This window comes from Dipodomys merriami, unplaced genomic scaffold (genome assembly GCF_024711535.1).
Source record: "Dipodomys merriami isolate MVZ:Mamm:240054 unplaced genomic scaffold, mDipMer1.0.p SCAF_125, whole genome shotgun sequence".
Taxonomy (NCBI): Eukaryota; Metazoa; Chordata; class Mammalia; order Rodentia; family Heteromyidae; genus Dipodomys; species Dipodomys merriami.
The window spans coordinates 2,164,587-2,182,475 of NW_027202549.1; the positions used below are offsets into that span (position 1 = coordinate 2,164,587).

At 45.1% G+C, this 17,889-nt stretch overlaps 2 protein-coding genes across 6 annotated transcripts in view; one reads left to right on the plus strand and one right to left on the minus strand.

Moving 5' to 3' along the window:
- Positions 1 to 17,871, minus strand: part of Fbxw12 (F-box and WD repeat domain containing 12) — a 30,250-nt gene extending 12,379 nt beyond the window's left edge. For 3 of the 5 annotated variants that reach the window (XM_070017651.1, XM_070017647.1, XM_070017650.1), the window contains exons 1-2: positions 17,835 to 17,871; positions 11,403 to 11,648 (exon numbers count right to left, since the gene is read on the minus strand). In XM_070017651.1, coding sequence (XP_069873752.1) covers positions 11,403 to 11,488 — 86 coding nt within the window. In that variant the 5' untranslated portion in view covers positions 11,489 to 11,648; positions 17,835 to 17,871. Of the gene's footprint in view, positions 1 to 11,402; positions 11,649 to 15,648; positions 15,761 to 17,834 lie in introns of all 5 variants that reach the window. The other 2 variants (XM_070017648.1, XM_070017649.1) reach the window with 2 other exon arrangements.
- Positions 4,692 to 17,291, plus strand: Spink8 (serine peptidase inhibitor Kazal type 8 (putative)). Its single transcript, XM_070017652.1, has 7 exons — positions 4,692 to 4,744; positions 7,505 to 7,622; positions 11,451 to 11,514; positions 13,164 to 13,213; positions 14,464 to 14,585; positions 15,552 to 15,594; positions 17,123 to 17,291. Exons 1-7 carry the CDS (start codon positions 4,734 to 4,736, stop codon positions 17,132 to 17,134), a joined length of 420 nt encoding a protein of 139 aa, XP_069873753.1. The 5' UTR covers positions 4,692 to 4,733; the 3' UTR covers positions 17,135 to 17,291.
- Positions 17,872 to 17,889: the final 18 nt, after the last annotated feature.

The window sequence follows — 17,889 nt, forward strand, 5'->3', positions numbered from 1 at the left end:
GAGCAGTAAGAATACCCAAGTGGCTGGGCTGGGAAGGTGGCTCAGTGGTAGAGCGCTTGCCTTGCATGCCTGAGGCCCTGGGTTCGATTCCTCAGCACCACATAAGCTAAAAGAAAAAAGCCGGAAGTGGCGCTGTGGCTCAAGTGGTAGAGTGCTGGCCTTGAGCTGAAGAGCTGAGGGACAGCGCCCAGGCCCAGAGTTCAGGCCCCACGACCGGACCCAAAAAAAAAAAAAAGAAAAAAAAAGAAATACCCAAGTGGCTGGGTGCCGGTGGCTCATGCCTGTAATCCTAGCTACTCAAGAGGCTGAGATCTGAGGATCATGGTTCAAAGCCAGCTGGGACAGGAAAGTCTGTGAGACTCTTATCTCCAATTAATCACAGAAAAAGCCAGAAGTGGTGCTGTGGCTCAAGTGGTAGAGCACTAGCCTTGAGCAAAAGGAGCCCAGGAACAGAACCTAGGGCCAGAGTTCAAGGCCTAGGACTGGCATAAAAGAAGAAGAAAAAAGAACTGACATAAAGTAGAGGAGAAGTGGGCAGATTGGAACAGGAGAAAATGGACAGCCGTTTACCTTGTTTACTTGGGAAGCCTGTAGCAAGTAGACTGCGTCTAAATAGCTAAAGATTTCAGATAACACCACATCAGGAAAGTCCTCCATCTTCCTTAGCTTGAGGCCACAGCCAGCCCCTTCCTTGGTCCTGAATTTGGTCCTAATTTAAAGGGTTTGACTAAAGAGCTCAAGCACCTGAAGGGAGTTCGAGTCCCAGCCTAACCTGAATCTGATTGAGCGACAAGCTACAAGCGGGCAGACCTCCAGTCTGACTTCCACTCTGGCCTCTTTCCTGGGATCAGATCTACACAACTGAAGGCATTCGCACCTAAACTCTGGTATAAAAGAGAGATACACACACACACACACACACACACACACACACACACACACACACACACACACACACACACACACACACACACACACACACACACACACACACACACACACACACACACACACACACACACACACACACACAGCTAATGCACTATCAATAGATTCAGTCTTCTAATTCTAACCTGTTAAGGGTTGTTTTTGTTTGTTTCGTCATTTGTGGGGCTTGAACTCAGGGCCTGGATGCTATCCCTGAGCCTCTTTCTGCTCAAGGCTAGTGCTCTACCACTTGAGTCACAGCACCACTTCCAGCTTTTTCTGAGTCATTTATTGGAGATAAGAGGCTCAGGGACTTTTCTTCCCCAGGGCTGGCTTCGAACCATGATCATCAGATCTCAGCCTCCTGAGTAACTAGGATGACAGGCGTGAGCCACTGATACCCAACTTAACTCTTTCAAGTGTTTTTTTCTATTTTCTTAACATTGTGCGCGCGCGCACACACACACACACACACACACACACACACACACACGCACATGTGTACTGGTACTGGGCTTGAACCCATGCTCTCAATTTTGAACCACATCTCCAGTTCAGCATTTTTTTGCTAGTTAATTGTGGAGTCTTCTCCAATTTTCTCCCAGGGCTGGCTTTAAGGGGAGATACTCATATCTCAGCCTCCTAGGTAGTTAAGGTGATAGACATGAGCTACCAATGCCCAGCTTCTTAGCATTCTTTGTGGGGGTTTTTTGTAGTTTTTTTCTTTTTAAACATCAATTTTGTACAAAGGTCTTTCTTTTTTTATTGTTGTTGTGCTGTTACTGGGGCCTGGTGCTGTTCCTGAGCTTTTTGTGCTCAAGGCTAGCATTCTGGCTCTTGAAGCACAGTTCCACTTCTAACTTTTTGATGATTCATTGGGACTAAGAGTCTCCTGAACTTTCTTGCTGGAGCAGACTTCGAACAGTGATTGTCAGATCTCTGCGCTGTGAAGAGCTAGGATTACAGGTGTATTGTAGGTGTGAGCCCAGTCTATTGTCTCCTTAACCTCCATGTTTTGCTGCTAAAGAGGCAGCTCAAACTTCACATTTTATTCTATTTTATATTATTTATTTTTTGCTGGTCCTGGAGCTTGAACTCAGGGCCTGTTGTGCTGTCCCTAAGTTCGTTTTTGCACTCTACCACTTGAGCCACTGCGCCACTTCCAGCTTTTTCTGTATTTGTGGTACTAAGGAATCGAACCCAGGGCTTCATGCATGCTAGGCAAGCACTCTACCGCTAAGCCACCTTCCCAGCCCTGTCAAACTTCATATTTTAAACCAAAATTCTCTCTCTCTCTGGCCCCATAGACACACATTTTGCCTGCCTGTAGCTCTCCACTACCAACACATGTCACTTAGTGTTCATTTCCTTGTTCAGGCCAAGAACAAATCTCAAAGTTTTTAAGCCCAAGCACTGGTGGTTCACACCTGGAATTTTAACTACTCAGGAGGCTGAAACCTGAGGATTGTGGTTTGGAGTCAGTCTGAGCAGAGAAGTCTGCGAAACTCTTATCTCCAATGAAGCACCCAGAAAAGCTGGGAATAGAGCTCTAGGTCAAGTGGTAGAATGCTAGCTTAGGGACAGTATTTAGGACCTGAGTTTCAAGCTGTAGGAATGACACCCCAAAAATAAGTAAATAGGTAGAGAGATATAAATCTTGAAGTTTCTATTTCTCTTTGCCAATGACACTAACTTCCTACATCTGTAGCTCTGTAGTGCGACATCGCTTCCTCCATCTCAATACAACTATTTCCCATGAAGATTTTAATCAAATCATAGTCGCCTTCCTGTCCAGCCCTTTCTGTTACTTCATTTGGGCTCATTACCCTTAGTATCACCTGTCATTAGACTCGAACGGAATTATTATTAAGTAAATTTATTGAATCTGTTGATTGTCTTGTTTCCTTCTATGGAAACTAATTGTCTTAATGAAAGGAAGCTGTCTGGTCCACTTCTCAATTCACGTAGTCCAGGATTGTTTCTGGTACATGAGATTTAATTATAATCTGAGGGCTGCTGAGATGGATTAATACATTCTAAGCTGCTGAGCTTGAAAAGTGCTCTCTAAATTTCATGGTTACTAACCACCAAGGCTGGTACAGAAGAGCTCCCGCTTGAGGTAAGGACAAATAGAAATGAAAAACAAGGCTTAAGAGCTGGGAAGGTGGCTCAGTGGTAGAGTGCTTGCCTTGCATGCATGAAGCCCTGGGTTTGATTCCTCAGCACCACATAAGCAGAAAAAGCCGGAAGTGGCGCTGTGGCTCAAGTGGTAGAGCACTAGCTGTGAGCCCAGAAAGGCTCATGGAAAAGCCCAGGCTCTGAGTTTAAGCCCCAAGACTGGCAAAAATAAGGAAAACCACTCTCCTTTCCCTTCTATTTATTTTTGCAGCTTGTTGACTTTAGAAAATGTGTACACTCTTTCTCAGTCTCTTTCTCTCTATATTCTTTTCTTTTTCTTCTTCTTTTTTTTTTTTTTTTGTGTGTGTGTCAGTTGTGGGGCTTGAACTCTGGGCCTGGGCGCTGTCCCTCAGCTCTTCAGCTCAAGGCTAGCACTCTACCACTTGAGCCACAGCACCATTTCTGGTTTTCTGGTGGTTTACTGGAGATAAGAGTCTCATGGACTTTGCTGCCTGGGCTGGCTTTGAACCATGATCCTCAGATCTAGCCTCCTGAATAGCTCGGATGACAGGCGTGAGCCACTAGCGCCCAGCTCCACTTCCCATTTTTTTGTTTTGTTTTTTTTGGGTCCGGTCATGGGGCCTGAACTCTGGGCCTGGGCGCTGTCCCTCAGCTCTTCAGCTCAAGGCTAGCGCTCTACCACTTGAGCCACAGCGCCACTTCCGGCTTTTTTCTTATGTGGTGCTGAGGAATCGAACCCAGGGCCTCGAGCATGCAAGGCAAGTGCTCTACCACTGAGCCACCTTCCCAGCCCTCCACTTCCCATTTTTGAGTTGTTCATTGGAGATAAGAGTCTCATACGGACTTTAGGGACTTTTCTTCCTGGGCTAGCTTCAAAGTGGGATCCTCAGATCTCAGCCTCCTTAAGTAGCTAGGATGACAGGCATGAGCCAACAGCACCTGGCTATAATATTCTTTTCAATATTCTCTCCACTCAAATTCTAATTGTCTAGAATAACTCTGAGAATGTTATATAAACTGTGTGTGTGTGTGTGTGTGTGTGTGTGTGTGTGTGTGTGTGTGTGTGTGTGTGTGTGTGTGTGCGTGTGTGTGCGTGTGTGTATGCGCCTGCCAGTCCTGGGGCTTTAACTCAGGGCCTAGGTGTTTTGTCCCTGAGCTTCTTTTGCTTAAGGCTAGTGCTCTACTACTTGAGCCACAGCTCCAATTCCAGCTTCTTGGTAGTTTAATACACATTAGAACCTCACAAACTTCCCTCCTGCCTGGACTGGCTTGGAATGATCATCCTCAGATTAACTTTTATATTAACTTAATTGTTATATGTTACAATAAAATTCTATTCGTAAATTTTTTAAGTAGTTGTACAAAGGGAATTCGATTGAACAAATCAGAAAAAAAGCTGGAAGGAGAGATATAACTTAAGCGGTTGAGCGCCAGCCTGGAGTGAAAAAAAAAAACAAAAAACAAGGAGCAGAAGTACCTAGGCCCTAAGTTCAAATTCAGTACCAGTGTGTGAAAACACACACACACACACACACAAAGCCCTGCACACCCATTCTCCACCAGCTATGTCAGCTTTCCTGTTCTATGTCACAATGTACAGTGAAGGAATCTTAATCACTTTGACATTCTACTAGACTGATGAAGAACATGCTAGCTGGAATAATGTCATGACTAGGAGGTAGGAAGTTCTCTGGGTGAAAATGAACCAGAGGGGAGGTTAAACATTCAGGTCCCACCCTCTTTTCACGTCTAAAATAGTTAAGAGGAGGTCTAAGATGTTTCCTATTTGCCTCCCATTTCTTAGACTTCTTCAAACACCACAGGACCCAGTTGGGCACAGTGGTGTACACCTGTAATGCCAGCTACTTGGGTGGCAGAGGCAGAAGAGCCCTGAGTTCAAATCCAGCCGGGAAAGAGTTAGTGAGACCCTATCCTAAAAAAATAAATAAATAAATAAAAAGAACTAGGGGGGGGGTGTGGTAGAATGCCAATGAGGAGAGCAGAAGGCCCCGAGTTCAAGCTCCAGGACTACCAAAAACAAACAAACAAACAAAAACAAAAAAGGATTGGGAAGCTAGACCCCCAGTAGCTCACACCTGTAATCCTAACTTACTCAGGAGGCTGCGATCTGAGGATCACAGTTTGAGGCCAGCTCAAGACAGGCAAGACTGTGAAACTTGTCTCCAAATTCATCACCCAAAAGCCAGACATGTTCGCTGTGGCTCAAAGTGGTAGAGTGCTACCCTTGAGTAAAACAGCTCAGGGACAGCATCCAGGCCCTGTGTTCAAGCCCCAGTATTGGAAGCAAAACCAAAAGTCGGGGGAGATAGAGGTATGGATTGATAGAACACTAGCAGGCACTGGTGGCTCACATCTGTAATCCTAGCTATTCAAGAAGCTGAGATATGAGGATTGTGGTTCGAAGCCAGCCCAGGCAGGAAGGTCTGTGAGACTCTTAGCTCTAATTTAACCACCAGAAAACCTCCAAGTGGAGCTGTGGTTCAGAGTGGTAGATGCGTGTCTGGAGCAAAAGAGCTCAGGGACAGTGCTCAGGCCCTGAGTTCAAGCTCCGTGACCTACAAGGAAAGAAAAAAAAAAGAGGCAGAGCACTTGCTTAGCATGCATGAGGCCTTAGTTTCAATCTGCAGTATTGCAAAAACAAAACAAAAATCATCAAATCACATGAAACCTGCCATAGCCATTCATTTTCCCCAAACTTTCCTTCTTGCTTCATTCAGGAGATAGTTTTTTCTTTTTTTTGGTCAGTCATGGGACTTGAACTCAGAACCTGGGCACTACCCCTGAGCTTTTGTGCTCAAGGCTAGTTCTCTACCATTTCTGGCTTTTGGGTAGTTAATTGCAGAAAAGAGTCTCATGGGCTTTCCGTCCCAGGCTGGCTTTGAACTGTGATCCTAAGATCTCAGCCTTCTGAGTAGCTAGGATGACAGGCATGAGCCACCAGCACCCAGCTATACATTGATTCTGTGACTGTGGTTTCGCTGTTTACCAAACTATAAAGGCCTTGGAATCTAAGATTTGAGAGGAAGAATATGAAATTATACAGAGAAACAGATTCCTCCCTGGAATCATAATTCTCTCCAGAAAGTGGAATTTGATTTTCTGCATGCATTTACTGCCTCTGAAGGTATCTGTTTCCTATCCAGAAATAGCTGCACAATTTCTCTTCTAATTCCTGTTGACCATCCTTTGGGGCATTTTCATGAGCCACTAATCATGTTCATATAATCAAGCCCCGGGATAGAACTTTCTAGAAAACTAGTATTGATATTCCCTTGTCATTACTGCTATAGATCACGTGATTATCACAGTTCAGTAAGGAGATGAAATCTCAGTCTTCCCCAAGTTATAATGTAGCATTTAGGGGCCCCTTACTACACACAAAGGCTGTCACCCCTGAGCTATGGTCCCAATAGCAGAGTTTAGGTGAGTATGTAGATATTTCAGGTACAAGCCAGGCTCACACTTCTAATCCTAGCTTAGTCAGGAGGCTGAGATCTGAGGATCATGGTTCAAAGCCAGCCTCAGGAGAAGAGTCTGGGAGACTCCTATCTCCAATGAACCATCAAAAAAGCTGGAAGTATGCCAGGCAACCAGTGGTTTACTCTTGTCATCCTAGCTACTCAGGAAGCTGAGATCTGAGGACCGCGGTTCAAAGCCAGCCTGGGCAGGAAAGTTATTGAGACTCTCTTGTCTCCAATAAACTATTCAGAAAAAAAAAAGAAAGAAAGAAAGTGGCGCTGTGGCTCAAATGATAGAGTACTAGCCTGAAGTACCAAGAGGCTCAGGGACAGTGCCCAGGCCATGAGTTCAAGCCTCAGGACCTGGCCGGGGGGTGGGGGGGACTGGTAGTGGAGCTGTGGCTTCAGTGGTAGAGAACCCACCTGAGTGGAAAAAGCTAAGCAAAAGTGGAAAAAGCTAAGAAAGAATAGCTTTGAGTTCAAGCCCCAGTACCAGTACAAAAATACATAAACAAATAATCAACAAATACAATCATACGTTTAGGTTTGGTAAGAACAGCTAGATTCCATAATAATGATGAACAATCCATTTCACCATGAGGAAGTTGAGATAGGAACTTGTAGGATTTAGCATAGAATTGGGAGTTGGATAAAATAGGTTTGAGCTATATTTATACTTCTTTTTTTTTTTTTTTTTGTCAGTCATGGATGGGGCTTGAACTCAGGGCCTGGCCACTGTCTCTCAGCTCTTCAGCTCAAGGCAAGCGCTCTACCACTTGAGTCACAGTGCCACTTCTGGTTTTCTAGTGGTTTATTGGAGATAAGAGTCTCATGGACTTTTCTGCCTGGGCTGGCTTTGAACCATGATCCTCTGATCTCAGCCTCTAGGATTACAGGCGTGAGTCACAGGCATCTGACTATATTTCCTAATTTTAAATTTCACTCGGTTTTCCTTCCAGGCACTATAAGGCCAGGAAGATAAATACCTTTAGCCTGGCTAGTTATTTCCTTTTCAAATTGCCAAATTGCCTTCCTGTCCAGCCAGTTTCTCAGAGAAACTACAAGAAGTTAAAGCAGGTAAGACAAACTTATTAATATGAAAGCTTTTGCATAGGAATTTTTAAAAAATAATAAGTTGTATTATTTCTAATTTGCTTTCACTGAGGAAAGAGCTTGAGTAGAAATGATCTAGATATATCATGTATGTTGGAAAATGTGGAGAACGGAGGGAAATGTGCAAATTGAATCTGTGGACATGTACTGTTGTTTCTGGAAGAGCAGTCAGGCATTTCAAGTTGGTAAATTGTCTCTGGTTTTCATTTCAGTAATTTGATTGGTTAACTCCATCAGTGAATTTGATTGGTTACCAAGGTAACAAACTCAGACCCGGTAAGGAATGTGAGAGCAGATAGCCCTTGTGTTGTCTCTTCTCATTTCAAACCATCTGTTGACTTATAAGCGTCTGCCAGGTTCCTTGTGATTTCCATCCACCTCAGTGGTAAATAGAAATTGTGTGTGTGTGTGTGTGTGTGTGTGTGTGTGTGTGTGTGTGTGTGTGTGTGTGTGTGTGTGTGTGTGTGTGTGTGTGTGTGTGTGTGTGTGTGTGTGTGTGTGTGTGTGTGTGTGTTCATGAGTGTGCCCGGGCACACATGCCAGTCCTGGGTTTTGAGCTCAGGGTTTGAGTGCTGATCCTGAGTTTTCTTTGCTCAAGGTTTACACTCTACCACTTGAGCTCCATTTCCAGCTTTTTCTCTCTTTTTTTTTTTTTGGTGCTTAATTGGAGATAAGAGTCTTACCAACTTTCTTGCCTGGGCTGGCTTTGAACCTTGATCCTCAGATCACAGCTTCCTGAATAGCTAGGGTTCCAGGCCTAAGTCACCACACCCAGGAGAAACTTTTTAACAGTTTGATTGAAAAGTTTTGGGCCTGTATTCTTTCCCTTACAGATATTATTTAATTAGTCCCCACACACACACACCCCATCCCCTGCCTCATTCAGTAGCTTCTAAAATTCTGTCTCTTCACTAACTTATTTTAGTGATACTGGGATTTGAACTCAGGATATCATACTTGCTGGGCAGGTACTCTTCACTTACGTCATGGTAAAATTCTGCTTTTTCAATATCAGTCCTTCCTTCCTTTCTTCCCTCCTTCCTGCCTTCTTTCCTTCCTTCTTTCCTTCCCCCTTTTTTCCTTCTTTATTCTTGTGTATGTGTTGCCAATCCTGGGGCTTGAACTTGCCTTGGGCACTGTCCCTGAGCTTCTTTTGCTCAAGGCTCTTGCTCTACTACTTGAGCCACAGCACCACTTGCAGCTCTTTTGGAGTGGTTCATTGGAAATAAGAGTCTCACAGAGTTTCCTTCCCAGGCTGGCTTTGAACTACAACCCTTAGCTTCTCTGCTGGTGCTCTACCACTTGAGCCACAGTTCTACTTGTGGCTTTTTACTAGTTATTTAGAGGTAACAGTCTCACATTTATCTGCCCAGGCTGGCTTTAAAACACAATCTTTAAATCTTAGCCTCCTGAGTAGCTAGGATTACAGGCATGAGCCACCAGTGCCCAGTTTCCTTCCTTCCTTCCTTCCTTCCTTCCTTCTTTCCTTCCTTCCTCCCTTCTTCTTTTTCCCTCTTTTTTTTTCCTTTTTTTTTGCCAGTCCTGGGGCTTGAACTCAGGGCCTGGACACTATCCCTGAATTTCTTTTGCTCAAGGCTAGCACTCTATCACTTGAACCACAGCACCACTTCTGGCTTTTTCTCTGCACATAGTACTGAGGAATTGAACCCAGGACTTTGTGCATTCTAGGTAAACACTCTACCACTCTAGCCACTGCTGAGGTAGAGTGGCACATCCCTTTATCTTAGAAGAAAGCAGATTGTGTATCTGAAAACTGTCTGAGCAAGATTTGGAACCATGTGACATTGAGCTTACTTATCTCTATGTACCCAAGGGCTGGGTGGTGGTTGATCTCCGTGGTTCTTTGTAGGTGTGCGTGCGTGCATGCGTGCGTGCATGCGTGTGTGTGTGTGTGTGTGTGTGTGTGTGTGTGTGTGTGTATGTGTGTGTGTGTGTGTGTATGCTTGAACTTAGTGCCTAGGCTCTGTCCCTGAGTTTTTGAGCTCAAGGATAGCACTCTACCACTTTGAGCCACAACACCATTTTCGGTTTTCTGGTGGTTTATTGGAGAGAAGACTCTCACAGCTTTTCTTGTGTGAGCTGGCTTTGAACTGGGATCCTCAGATCTCAGCTTCCTGAGTAGCTAGGATGACAGAGGTGAGCCACCAGCGCCCAGCTTCAACAGTTCTTTCATACGATCCAGTCATTCTCTGTGGTTGGGTAGAACCCTCCTCACTTAAGCAGAAAACAATTCTATCAGATGGGATTGTTCTACAGAGTGACTCTTTCCTTCCTATAGAAAGGAACTTCAAAGCTGGATGCGGGTGGCTTGCTCCTGTAATCCTAGCTATCAAGAGGTTGAGATCTGGGGCTGGGAAGGTGGCTTAGTGGTAGAGTGCTTCCCTAGCATGCATGAAGCCCTGGGTTCAATTCCTCAGTACTACATAAACAGAAAAAGCCAGTAGTAGAGTAGGGGTAGTAGAGTGCTAGCCTTGAGCTCAGGGACAGTGCCCAGGCCCTGCGTTCATGAGTTCAAGCCCTAAGATTGTCCAAAAAAAGAGGTAGAGATCTGAGGATCATGGTTCAAAGCCAGCCTGGGCAGGAAAGTCTTTGAGATTCTTAGCTCCAACTCATCACCAAAAAGCTGGAAGTGGATCTGTGGCTCAAGTGGTAGAGTACCAACCTTAAGCAGAAAAGCTCAGAGATGGAACCCAGTCCCTGATTTCAAGCCCCCAGGACTAGCAGAGAGAGAAAGAATGAATGAGGGAGGGAAGGAAGGAAGGGAAGGAAAGGAAAGGAAGGAAGGAAGGGAAGGAAGGACGGAGGGAGAGAGTGAGGGAAAGAGAGAGAGTGGAAAAGAGGGAGGGAGGGAAGGAGGGAAGGAGGGGAGGATCATTATCAGGTGCTAGTGGCTCACACCTGTAATCCTAGTTACTCGAGAGGCTGAGATCTGAGAATCAGGGTTCAAAGCCAGCCCAGACAAGAAAGCCTACTGAAAGTCTTATGACTCTTGTCTTTTTGGGTGGGTTTTTTTTTGTTTTTTTTAATTTAATTTAATTTAATTTGTGATTTTGTTTGTTTTTTTTTACCAAGAGTAGTTCATTCCTACACTGAATTTTTTTTGGGGGGAGGGACTGGTCCTGAGGCTTTGAAACAAGAGTCTGGGGGGGCTGAGAAGGTGGTTCAGTGGCAGACTGCTTGCCTTGCATGCATGAGGCCCTGGGTTCGGATCCTCAGCACCACAGAAGCAGAAAAAGCTGGAAGTGGTGCTGTGGCTCAAGTGGTAGAGTGCTAGCCTTGAGCTGAAGAGCTGAGGGACATCACTCAGGCCCAGAGTTCAGGCCTCAGGACCAGCAAAAAGAAAAAAAAGTTAAAACAGAGTCTGGGAGCTGTTCCTGAGCCTCTTTGTGCTGAAGGCTGATATGCTACCACTTGAGCCACAGCGCCACTTCTAGCTTTTTCTGAGTGGCTTATTGGAGATAAGAGTCTCACAGAGGGTCTGGGAAGGTGGCTCAGTGGTAGAGTGCTTGCCTTGCATGCATGAGGCCCTGGGTTTGATTCCCCAATACCACATTAAGTAGAAGTGGCGCTGTGGCTCAAGTGGTAGAGTGCTAGCTTTGAGCCAAAGAAGCTCAGGGACAGTGCCTAGACCCTGAGTTCAAGTTCCAGGACTGGCAAACAAACAAACAAAAAACGCAAAACCTTCTAAACAAGAGGAGCTTGGGGTATCTAGGGTTTACTTACCTCTTCCCTGGGCATGCTACTACCATCAGAAATTGCCTATTTCCACAGTTCATCAGCACCATGAAGGCAGTCGTGGTCCTAACCATCTCTGTGTGGACTGCCTTTGCAATTGGTAAGTTCCAGGTCTTTGCCCTATTTGTATTTTCTACAGTAGATATTCAGATCCTGGGGAGGGGTGGCTGAAAATCGGAAGCGAAATGCCATTCAGCTTTGTGTACCTCTTCATCACTCGTGTTGCTAAGGAAACTACAATTCAGAGGAAAGAAAAGAGTTGATTACCTATCGTCATAGCTACTCAGCAGGCTGAGAGCTGAGGATCATGGATCAAAATCAGCCCAGAGAGGAAAGTCTGTGAAATTCTTACCTGCAATGAAACACCAAAACCAAACTGGAAGCGGAGCTATGGCTCAAGTGTTAAGAACACTAGCCTTGAGCACAAGAGCTCAGAGAAAGAGCTCAGGCCCTGAGTTCAAGTCCCAAGACTAGATAGATAGATAGATAGATAGATAGATAGATAGATAGATAGATAGATAGATAGATAGATAGGTAGATAGACAGATAGATAGACAGACAGACAGACAGACAGATATATAGATATAGCAAGCTGGGGGTTAGATCCAGGTTTTCCAAACCCTGACTCAATGAACTTTTCAAAATACCACATTCTCATCTAAAACACTCGGACCTTGTAAATACTTATTTCTTGAATCTGTATGCAAGGCAAGTACTCTACCACTGAGCCACTTTCCCAGCCCTTGAATCTGTATGTTTACATATTTCAAATCCAAGCACCAGACTCTGTAAAAATGGACTTTGCTATTATTCTGGTTAATCGTGTTGATGATTATAAGGAAATGCTTAAAGATCTACACATTATGGGCTGGGAATGTGGCTTAGTGGTAGAGTGCTTGCCTACCATGCATGAAGCCCTGAGTTCAATTCCTCAGTACTACATAAAAAGAAAAAGCCCAGAAGTGGTGTTGTAGCTCAAGTGGCAGAGTGCTAGCCTTGAGCAAAAGAAACTCAGGGACAGTGCCCAGACCCTGAGTTCAAACCCCAGGACTGGCAAAAAAAAATACCCTCAGCATCTTTTAAGGCATCTCATTGTAACTCTTTCATATAATTTATAACTTGTGTGCTTTCTGAAACAATTACAGATTATAGAAGTTATCATTTACAAGTCAGGCACCAGCGCCATGCCTATAATCCTAGCTACTCAGGAGGCTGAGATCTAAGGATCATGGTTCGAAGCCAGACTGGGCAGAAAAGTCCCCAGGAGACTCTTCTCTCCAATAAACCACTCAAAAACCAGAAGTGGTGCTGTGGTTCAAGTGGTAGAACGTTAGCCTTGAGCACAGAGAGCCTCAGGAACAGAGGAAGAAGAAGTTGTCATTTACCCAGATCTCTTCTTCACCAGGAGATGAGAGGCAGAAGAGTTGCGATACTTTGCTCTTCTGGGGGAAAACACCATTCACCAAAGAGGAGGCCCAGCCTCTTTTTTTTGGGTGGGGGGTTGGTCATGGGGCTTGAACTCTGGGCCTGAGCGCTGTCCCTCAGCTCTTCAGCTCAAGGTGAGCGCTCTACCACTTGAGCCACAGCACCACTTCTGGTTTTCTGGTGGTTCATTGGGCATAATAATCTCACAGACTTTCCTGTCTGGGCTGGCTTTGAACTGTGATCCTTAGATCTCAGCCTCCTGAGTAGCTAGGATGACAGGTGTGAGCCACTGGCGCCTGCCTCTTCTCTCTTTTTGTCTTCCAGACTTCCCTCTTCCTGTGGCCCCCAAAGGAGAAAAGTTCGAAGAGACAAAGGTGAGCTCTCCTTCCTTGGTTCCTTGGGACAGGAATAAGGGACAGAGCCACTTTCCCTGAGCAGCCTCCATCTTTCTTCTGGGAGGTGGAGAAGGGTGGAGGAGAGAGAACTTATAGGAGAGGAGTCATCAGACAAAATGAGTTACCAAGCTGAGCACCAGGAGCTCACGCCTGTCATCCTAGCTATTTAAGAGGGTAAGATCTGAGGATCATGTTTCAAAGCTAGCCCAGGCAGGAAAAAAAAAAGTCAGTGAGGGCTGGGAATGTGGCATAGTGGTAGAGTGCTTGCCTAGCATGCATGAAGCCCTGGGTTCAATTCCTCAGTACCATATACACAGAAGAAACTGGAAGTGGTGCTCAAGTGGCAGAGTGCTAGCCTTGAGCCAAAGCAGCTCAGGACAGTGCTCAGGCCCTGAGTTCAAGCCCCAGGACTGGCAAAAAAAAAAAAAAATCAATGAGACACTCCCATTAACTAGCAAAAATTCAGAAATAGAGTTATAGCTCAAGGGGTAGAATACCATCTTGATTTAAAAACAAAAAACAGCTTAGGCTGGGTGCCAGTGGCTCATGTCTGTAATCCTATCTACTCAGGAGGCTGAGATGTGAGGATCATGGTTCAAAGCCAGCCCAGCCAGTTCTTATTTCCATTGAACCACCAGAAAACCGGAAGTGGAGCTGTGGCTCAACGTAGTAGAGTTCTAGCCTTGAGCAAAAGAGCTCAGGGACAGCATCCAGGCCTTGAGTTCAAAATAATAAAATAAAATGGACAAATAAAGTGGTCATGACTCAAATTCAGGTTGGTCTCATTTCTGCAGTGGAGACCCTGTGCACTGTGATATATTCTTTTTCTTTTGTTGTTTTTTGCCAGTCCTGGGGCTTGAACTCTGGGCCTGGGCACTGTCCCTCAGATTCTTTCACTCCAGGCTAGCGCTCTACCACTTCTGGCTTTTTCTGTGTATGTGGTACTGAGGAATGGAACCCAGGGCTTCCTACATGCTAAGCAAGCACTCGACCACTAAGCCACCTTCCCCAGCCACCCAGAGTGTGTTCTCACCCTGCTGTGATCATAGGATCAGGTAACACATGACATCACACATGAGATCGGTCATTCAGACTTGAGGATTCTGTAGCTTGTCCTCTGAATTCTTAGTCTGGGCCCTTTACTCAATCTCCTGCGGCTTCTACCAGTGCTAGTTGCCAAAGAAACCACAGGAAGGCCACTGAAGCCGTGCTCTGTATCTCTTCTTCAGGCCCAGTGTTCCAACAATATATATAAGTGCTGGATTCTCCCCTACTTTAAGCCAAGTGAACCCATATGCGGCAGCGACCACGTTACCTACAGCGGCGAATGCCATCTCTGCTCCAAAATTCTGTAAGTCCTGACTTTTCTTCTCCCACATACCAAGCCAAGAGGCTAAGAGTGACCAATGCTAAATAAAAATAAAATAAAATAGGGTTGGGAAGGTGGCTCCGTGGTAGAGTGCTTGTCTTGCATGCATGAGGCCCTGGGTTCGATTCCTCAGCACCACATAAGCAGAAAAAAGAAAAGCCGGAAGTGGCGCTGTGGCTCAAGTGGTAGAGCGCTAGCCTTGAGCTGAAGAGCTGAGGGACAGCGCCCAGGCCCAGGGTTCAGGCCCCACGACCGGACCCAAAAAAAAAAAAAAAAAAAGAATCTCCCAGTTTAAGCAGGGCACCAATGGCTCATGCCTGTAATCCTAGCTACTCAAAAGGCTCAGATCTGAAGATTGAGGTTAAAAGCCAGCCCAGGTAGGAAAGTCTGTGAGACTCTTTTTTTTTTTTTTTTTTTTTTGTCGGTCGTGGGGCTTGAACTCTGGGCCTGGGCGTTGTCCCTTAGCTCTTCAGCTCAAGGCGAGCGCTCTACCACTTGAGCTACAGCGCCACTTCCGGTTTTCTGGTGGTTTTATTGGAGATAGGAGTCTCACGGTCTCTCCTGCCCGGGCTGGCTTTGAACCGCGATCCTCATATCTCAGCCTCCTGAGTAGGATTACAGGCGTGAGCCACCAGCGCCCGGCTGTCTGTGAGACTCTTATCTCCAATAAACCACCAGAAAACTAGAAGTGACGCTGTGGTTCAAGTGGTAGAGGGCTAGCCTTGAGCTGAAGAGGTGAGGGACAGAGCCCAGGCCCACAGTTCAAGCCCCACAACTGACAAAAAAAAGCAACAAAACCAGAATCTCCCAGTTAATGCTTTCACGACTAATGAATTAGCAAGTTTCCTCCTCAAAGTCAGCCAAAGATCACAAATAAAATTCAGTCATATTTCTTGATGGTATACCAAAAGAGCAAAAATAATCATCTCAAAATACAATTTCTTTCAGATATGAAGGGTTTAACGTCACTAAGCAACATGACGGATCATGTGTAAGTAAAGTTATTTCTATTTTAGTAGTAAGCCAGATATATGTTAAAACTCACTGTTGCTGGGCACCAATGGCTGACACCTGTCATCCTAGCTACTCAGGTGGCTGAGATCTAAAGATCATGGTTCAAAGCGAGCCCAAGCAGGAAAGTCTGTAGAAACTTTTATCTGTAATTAAATACCAAAAAGCCAGAAGTAGAGCTGTGGTTCAAGTGGTAGAGCACTAACCTTGACCAATAAAAGCTCAGAGACAGCCCAGGCCAGGACTGGCACAAACCAATCAAGAACAGCAACACAAACCACCTCATTGTTGTCAAAGACTTGTAATGTTCTGTTATAAAAAAAAATGTTCAACAGGGTTGGGAATGTGGCTCAGTGGTAGAGTGCTTGCCTAGTATGCATGCAGCCCTGTGTTCGATTCCTCAGTACCACATACACAGAATGGCTTGAGCCACTGTGGCTCAAGTGGTAGAATGTTAGCCTTGAGCAAAAGAAGCTCAGGGACAGTACCCAGGCCCTGAGTTCAAGTTCCAGGGCTGGCAAAAATATTTTTTTCAACATACCTAAAAAGACAGTAATGTTAATAAAGGTCCTGTGTCCATCATATAGATTTAACAAACTAGGATGGTTTTTGTCAGGTTTTCTTCCTCTGTGCTTTGTTTCTATTTTATTTTTTGTGTTGGTGACTGGGGTTTAAACTCAGGGCTACCTGATCTCCCTTAGCTTTTATATTCAAGACTGGCCCTCTACCACTTGAGCCAGAGCTCTACTTCCAGCTATTTGTTAGCTAATTGGAGATTAAAAAAAAAAAATCTTTTGGCCTAGTTGACTTCAAATCTCAATCCTCCCATCTCAACTTCCTGAAGAACTAGGATTCCAGGTATGATTCACCAGTGTTAGACTCTTGCTCTCCTCTACTCTCAACTTTTTTTTTTTTTTGTCAGTCGTGGGGCTTGAACTCTGGGCCTAAGCGCTGTCCCTCAGATCTTCAGCTCAAGGCGAGCGCTTTACCACTTGAGCTACAGTGCCACTTCCGGTTTTCTGGTGGTTTATTGGAGATAGGAGTCTCACGGTCTCTCCTGCCACCTCGATCCTCAGATCTCAGCCTCCTGAGTAGCTAGGATTACAGGCGTGAGCCACCAGCGCCCGGCTCAACGTTTTGTTTTTTTTTTTAACCTCTCCAATGATATTAGAATATCTCTAGTCTGCCTTAATGCAGAGAATAGTTGTTTAGCATTCCTCTTGCTAGCTCATAGCTTTTCATTTAATCAAATTGGTTTCTCTTTATTTATTTCGTTTTATTTTTTGCCATTCCTGGGGCTTGGATTCAGGGCCTGGACACTGTCCCTGAGCTTCTTTTGATCAAGGCTAGGACTCTACAACTTGAGCCACAGTGCTACTTTCAGCTTTTTCTATTTATGTGGTACTGAGGAATTGAACCTAGGGCTTTGTGTATACTAAGCAAGCACTCTACCACTAAGCCACATTCTCAGCCAAACTGAGTTCTTTAAACAGGTATTTCTCTTGCAGAAAAACTCCTGAACTTACTAAGTCTTCAGATGGCCAAATGAAGTACAATGGTTAACTCTTCAAGAATATCCTCTTTTGAAGAGAATTCTCACACTGGAGGAAACTAGTACTTATGATCAGATTCATTAATATGCTTTTTCAATAAAATGATTCTTAGTAGAAAACCTGGCTGGCAAATGGTGCCCTTGTTAATCTTTTTATAAATATATTAGATTGTTATATTTTCATCCCCAAACTGTATGACTTGTGCCATAGGACCTCACCATTCTCACATAAAATTGTAGCAAATGATCACTGAAATATAAAAGGGGGGGAGTTGAGGGTGTGGTTTGGGTGATTGAGTATCAGCCAATGAACAAACACGTCATATCAAGAGTTAGAATCCAGCCAGGCACTAGTGGCTCACGCCTGTCATCCTAGCTACTCAGGAGGCTGAGAGCTGAGGATCACGGTTCAAAGCCAGCCTGGGCAGGAAAGTCCGTGAGACTCTTATATCCAATGAACCACCAGAAAACCGGAAGTGGCGCTGTGGCTCAAGGGGTAGAGCGCTCGCCTTGAGCTGAAGAGCTGAGGGACAGTGCCCAGGCCCAGAGTTCAAGCCCCACGACCGACCAAAAACAACATGAAGAAAATACATAACTAAAACCACAAATAATATTAAAGTAGGGGCGCTCTAAAGTTAACGCGCTCTAACCCAGCGGAGTTGACGCACCTTCCGTCTCACTTGACTTCCGGTCTCGCTCCCCGCGCTGTCCACTACCACTTCC

What these genes read in the sequence shown, in the direction of transcription:
- Spink8 (XM_070017652.1), top strand. An exon ending in ACTACAAGAAGTTAAAGCAG is followed by an intron (nt 7,623 to 11,450) that starts GTAAGACAAACT and finishes CTATTTCCACAG; the next exon opens with TTCATCAGCACCATGAAGGC. An exon ending in CATCTCTGCTCCAAAATTCT is followed by an intron (nt 14,586 to 15,551) that starts GTAAGTCCTGAC and finishes AATTTCTTTCAG; the next exon opens with ATATGAAGGGTTTAACGTCA.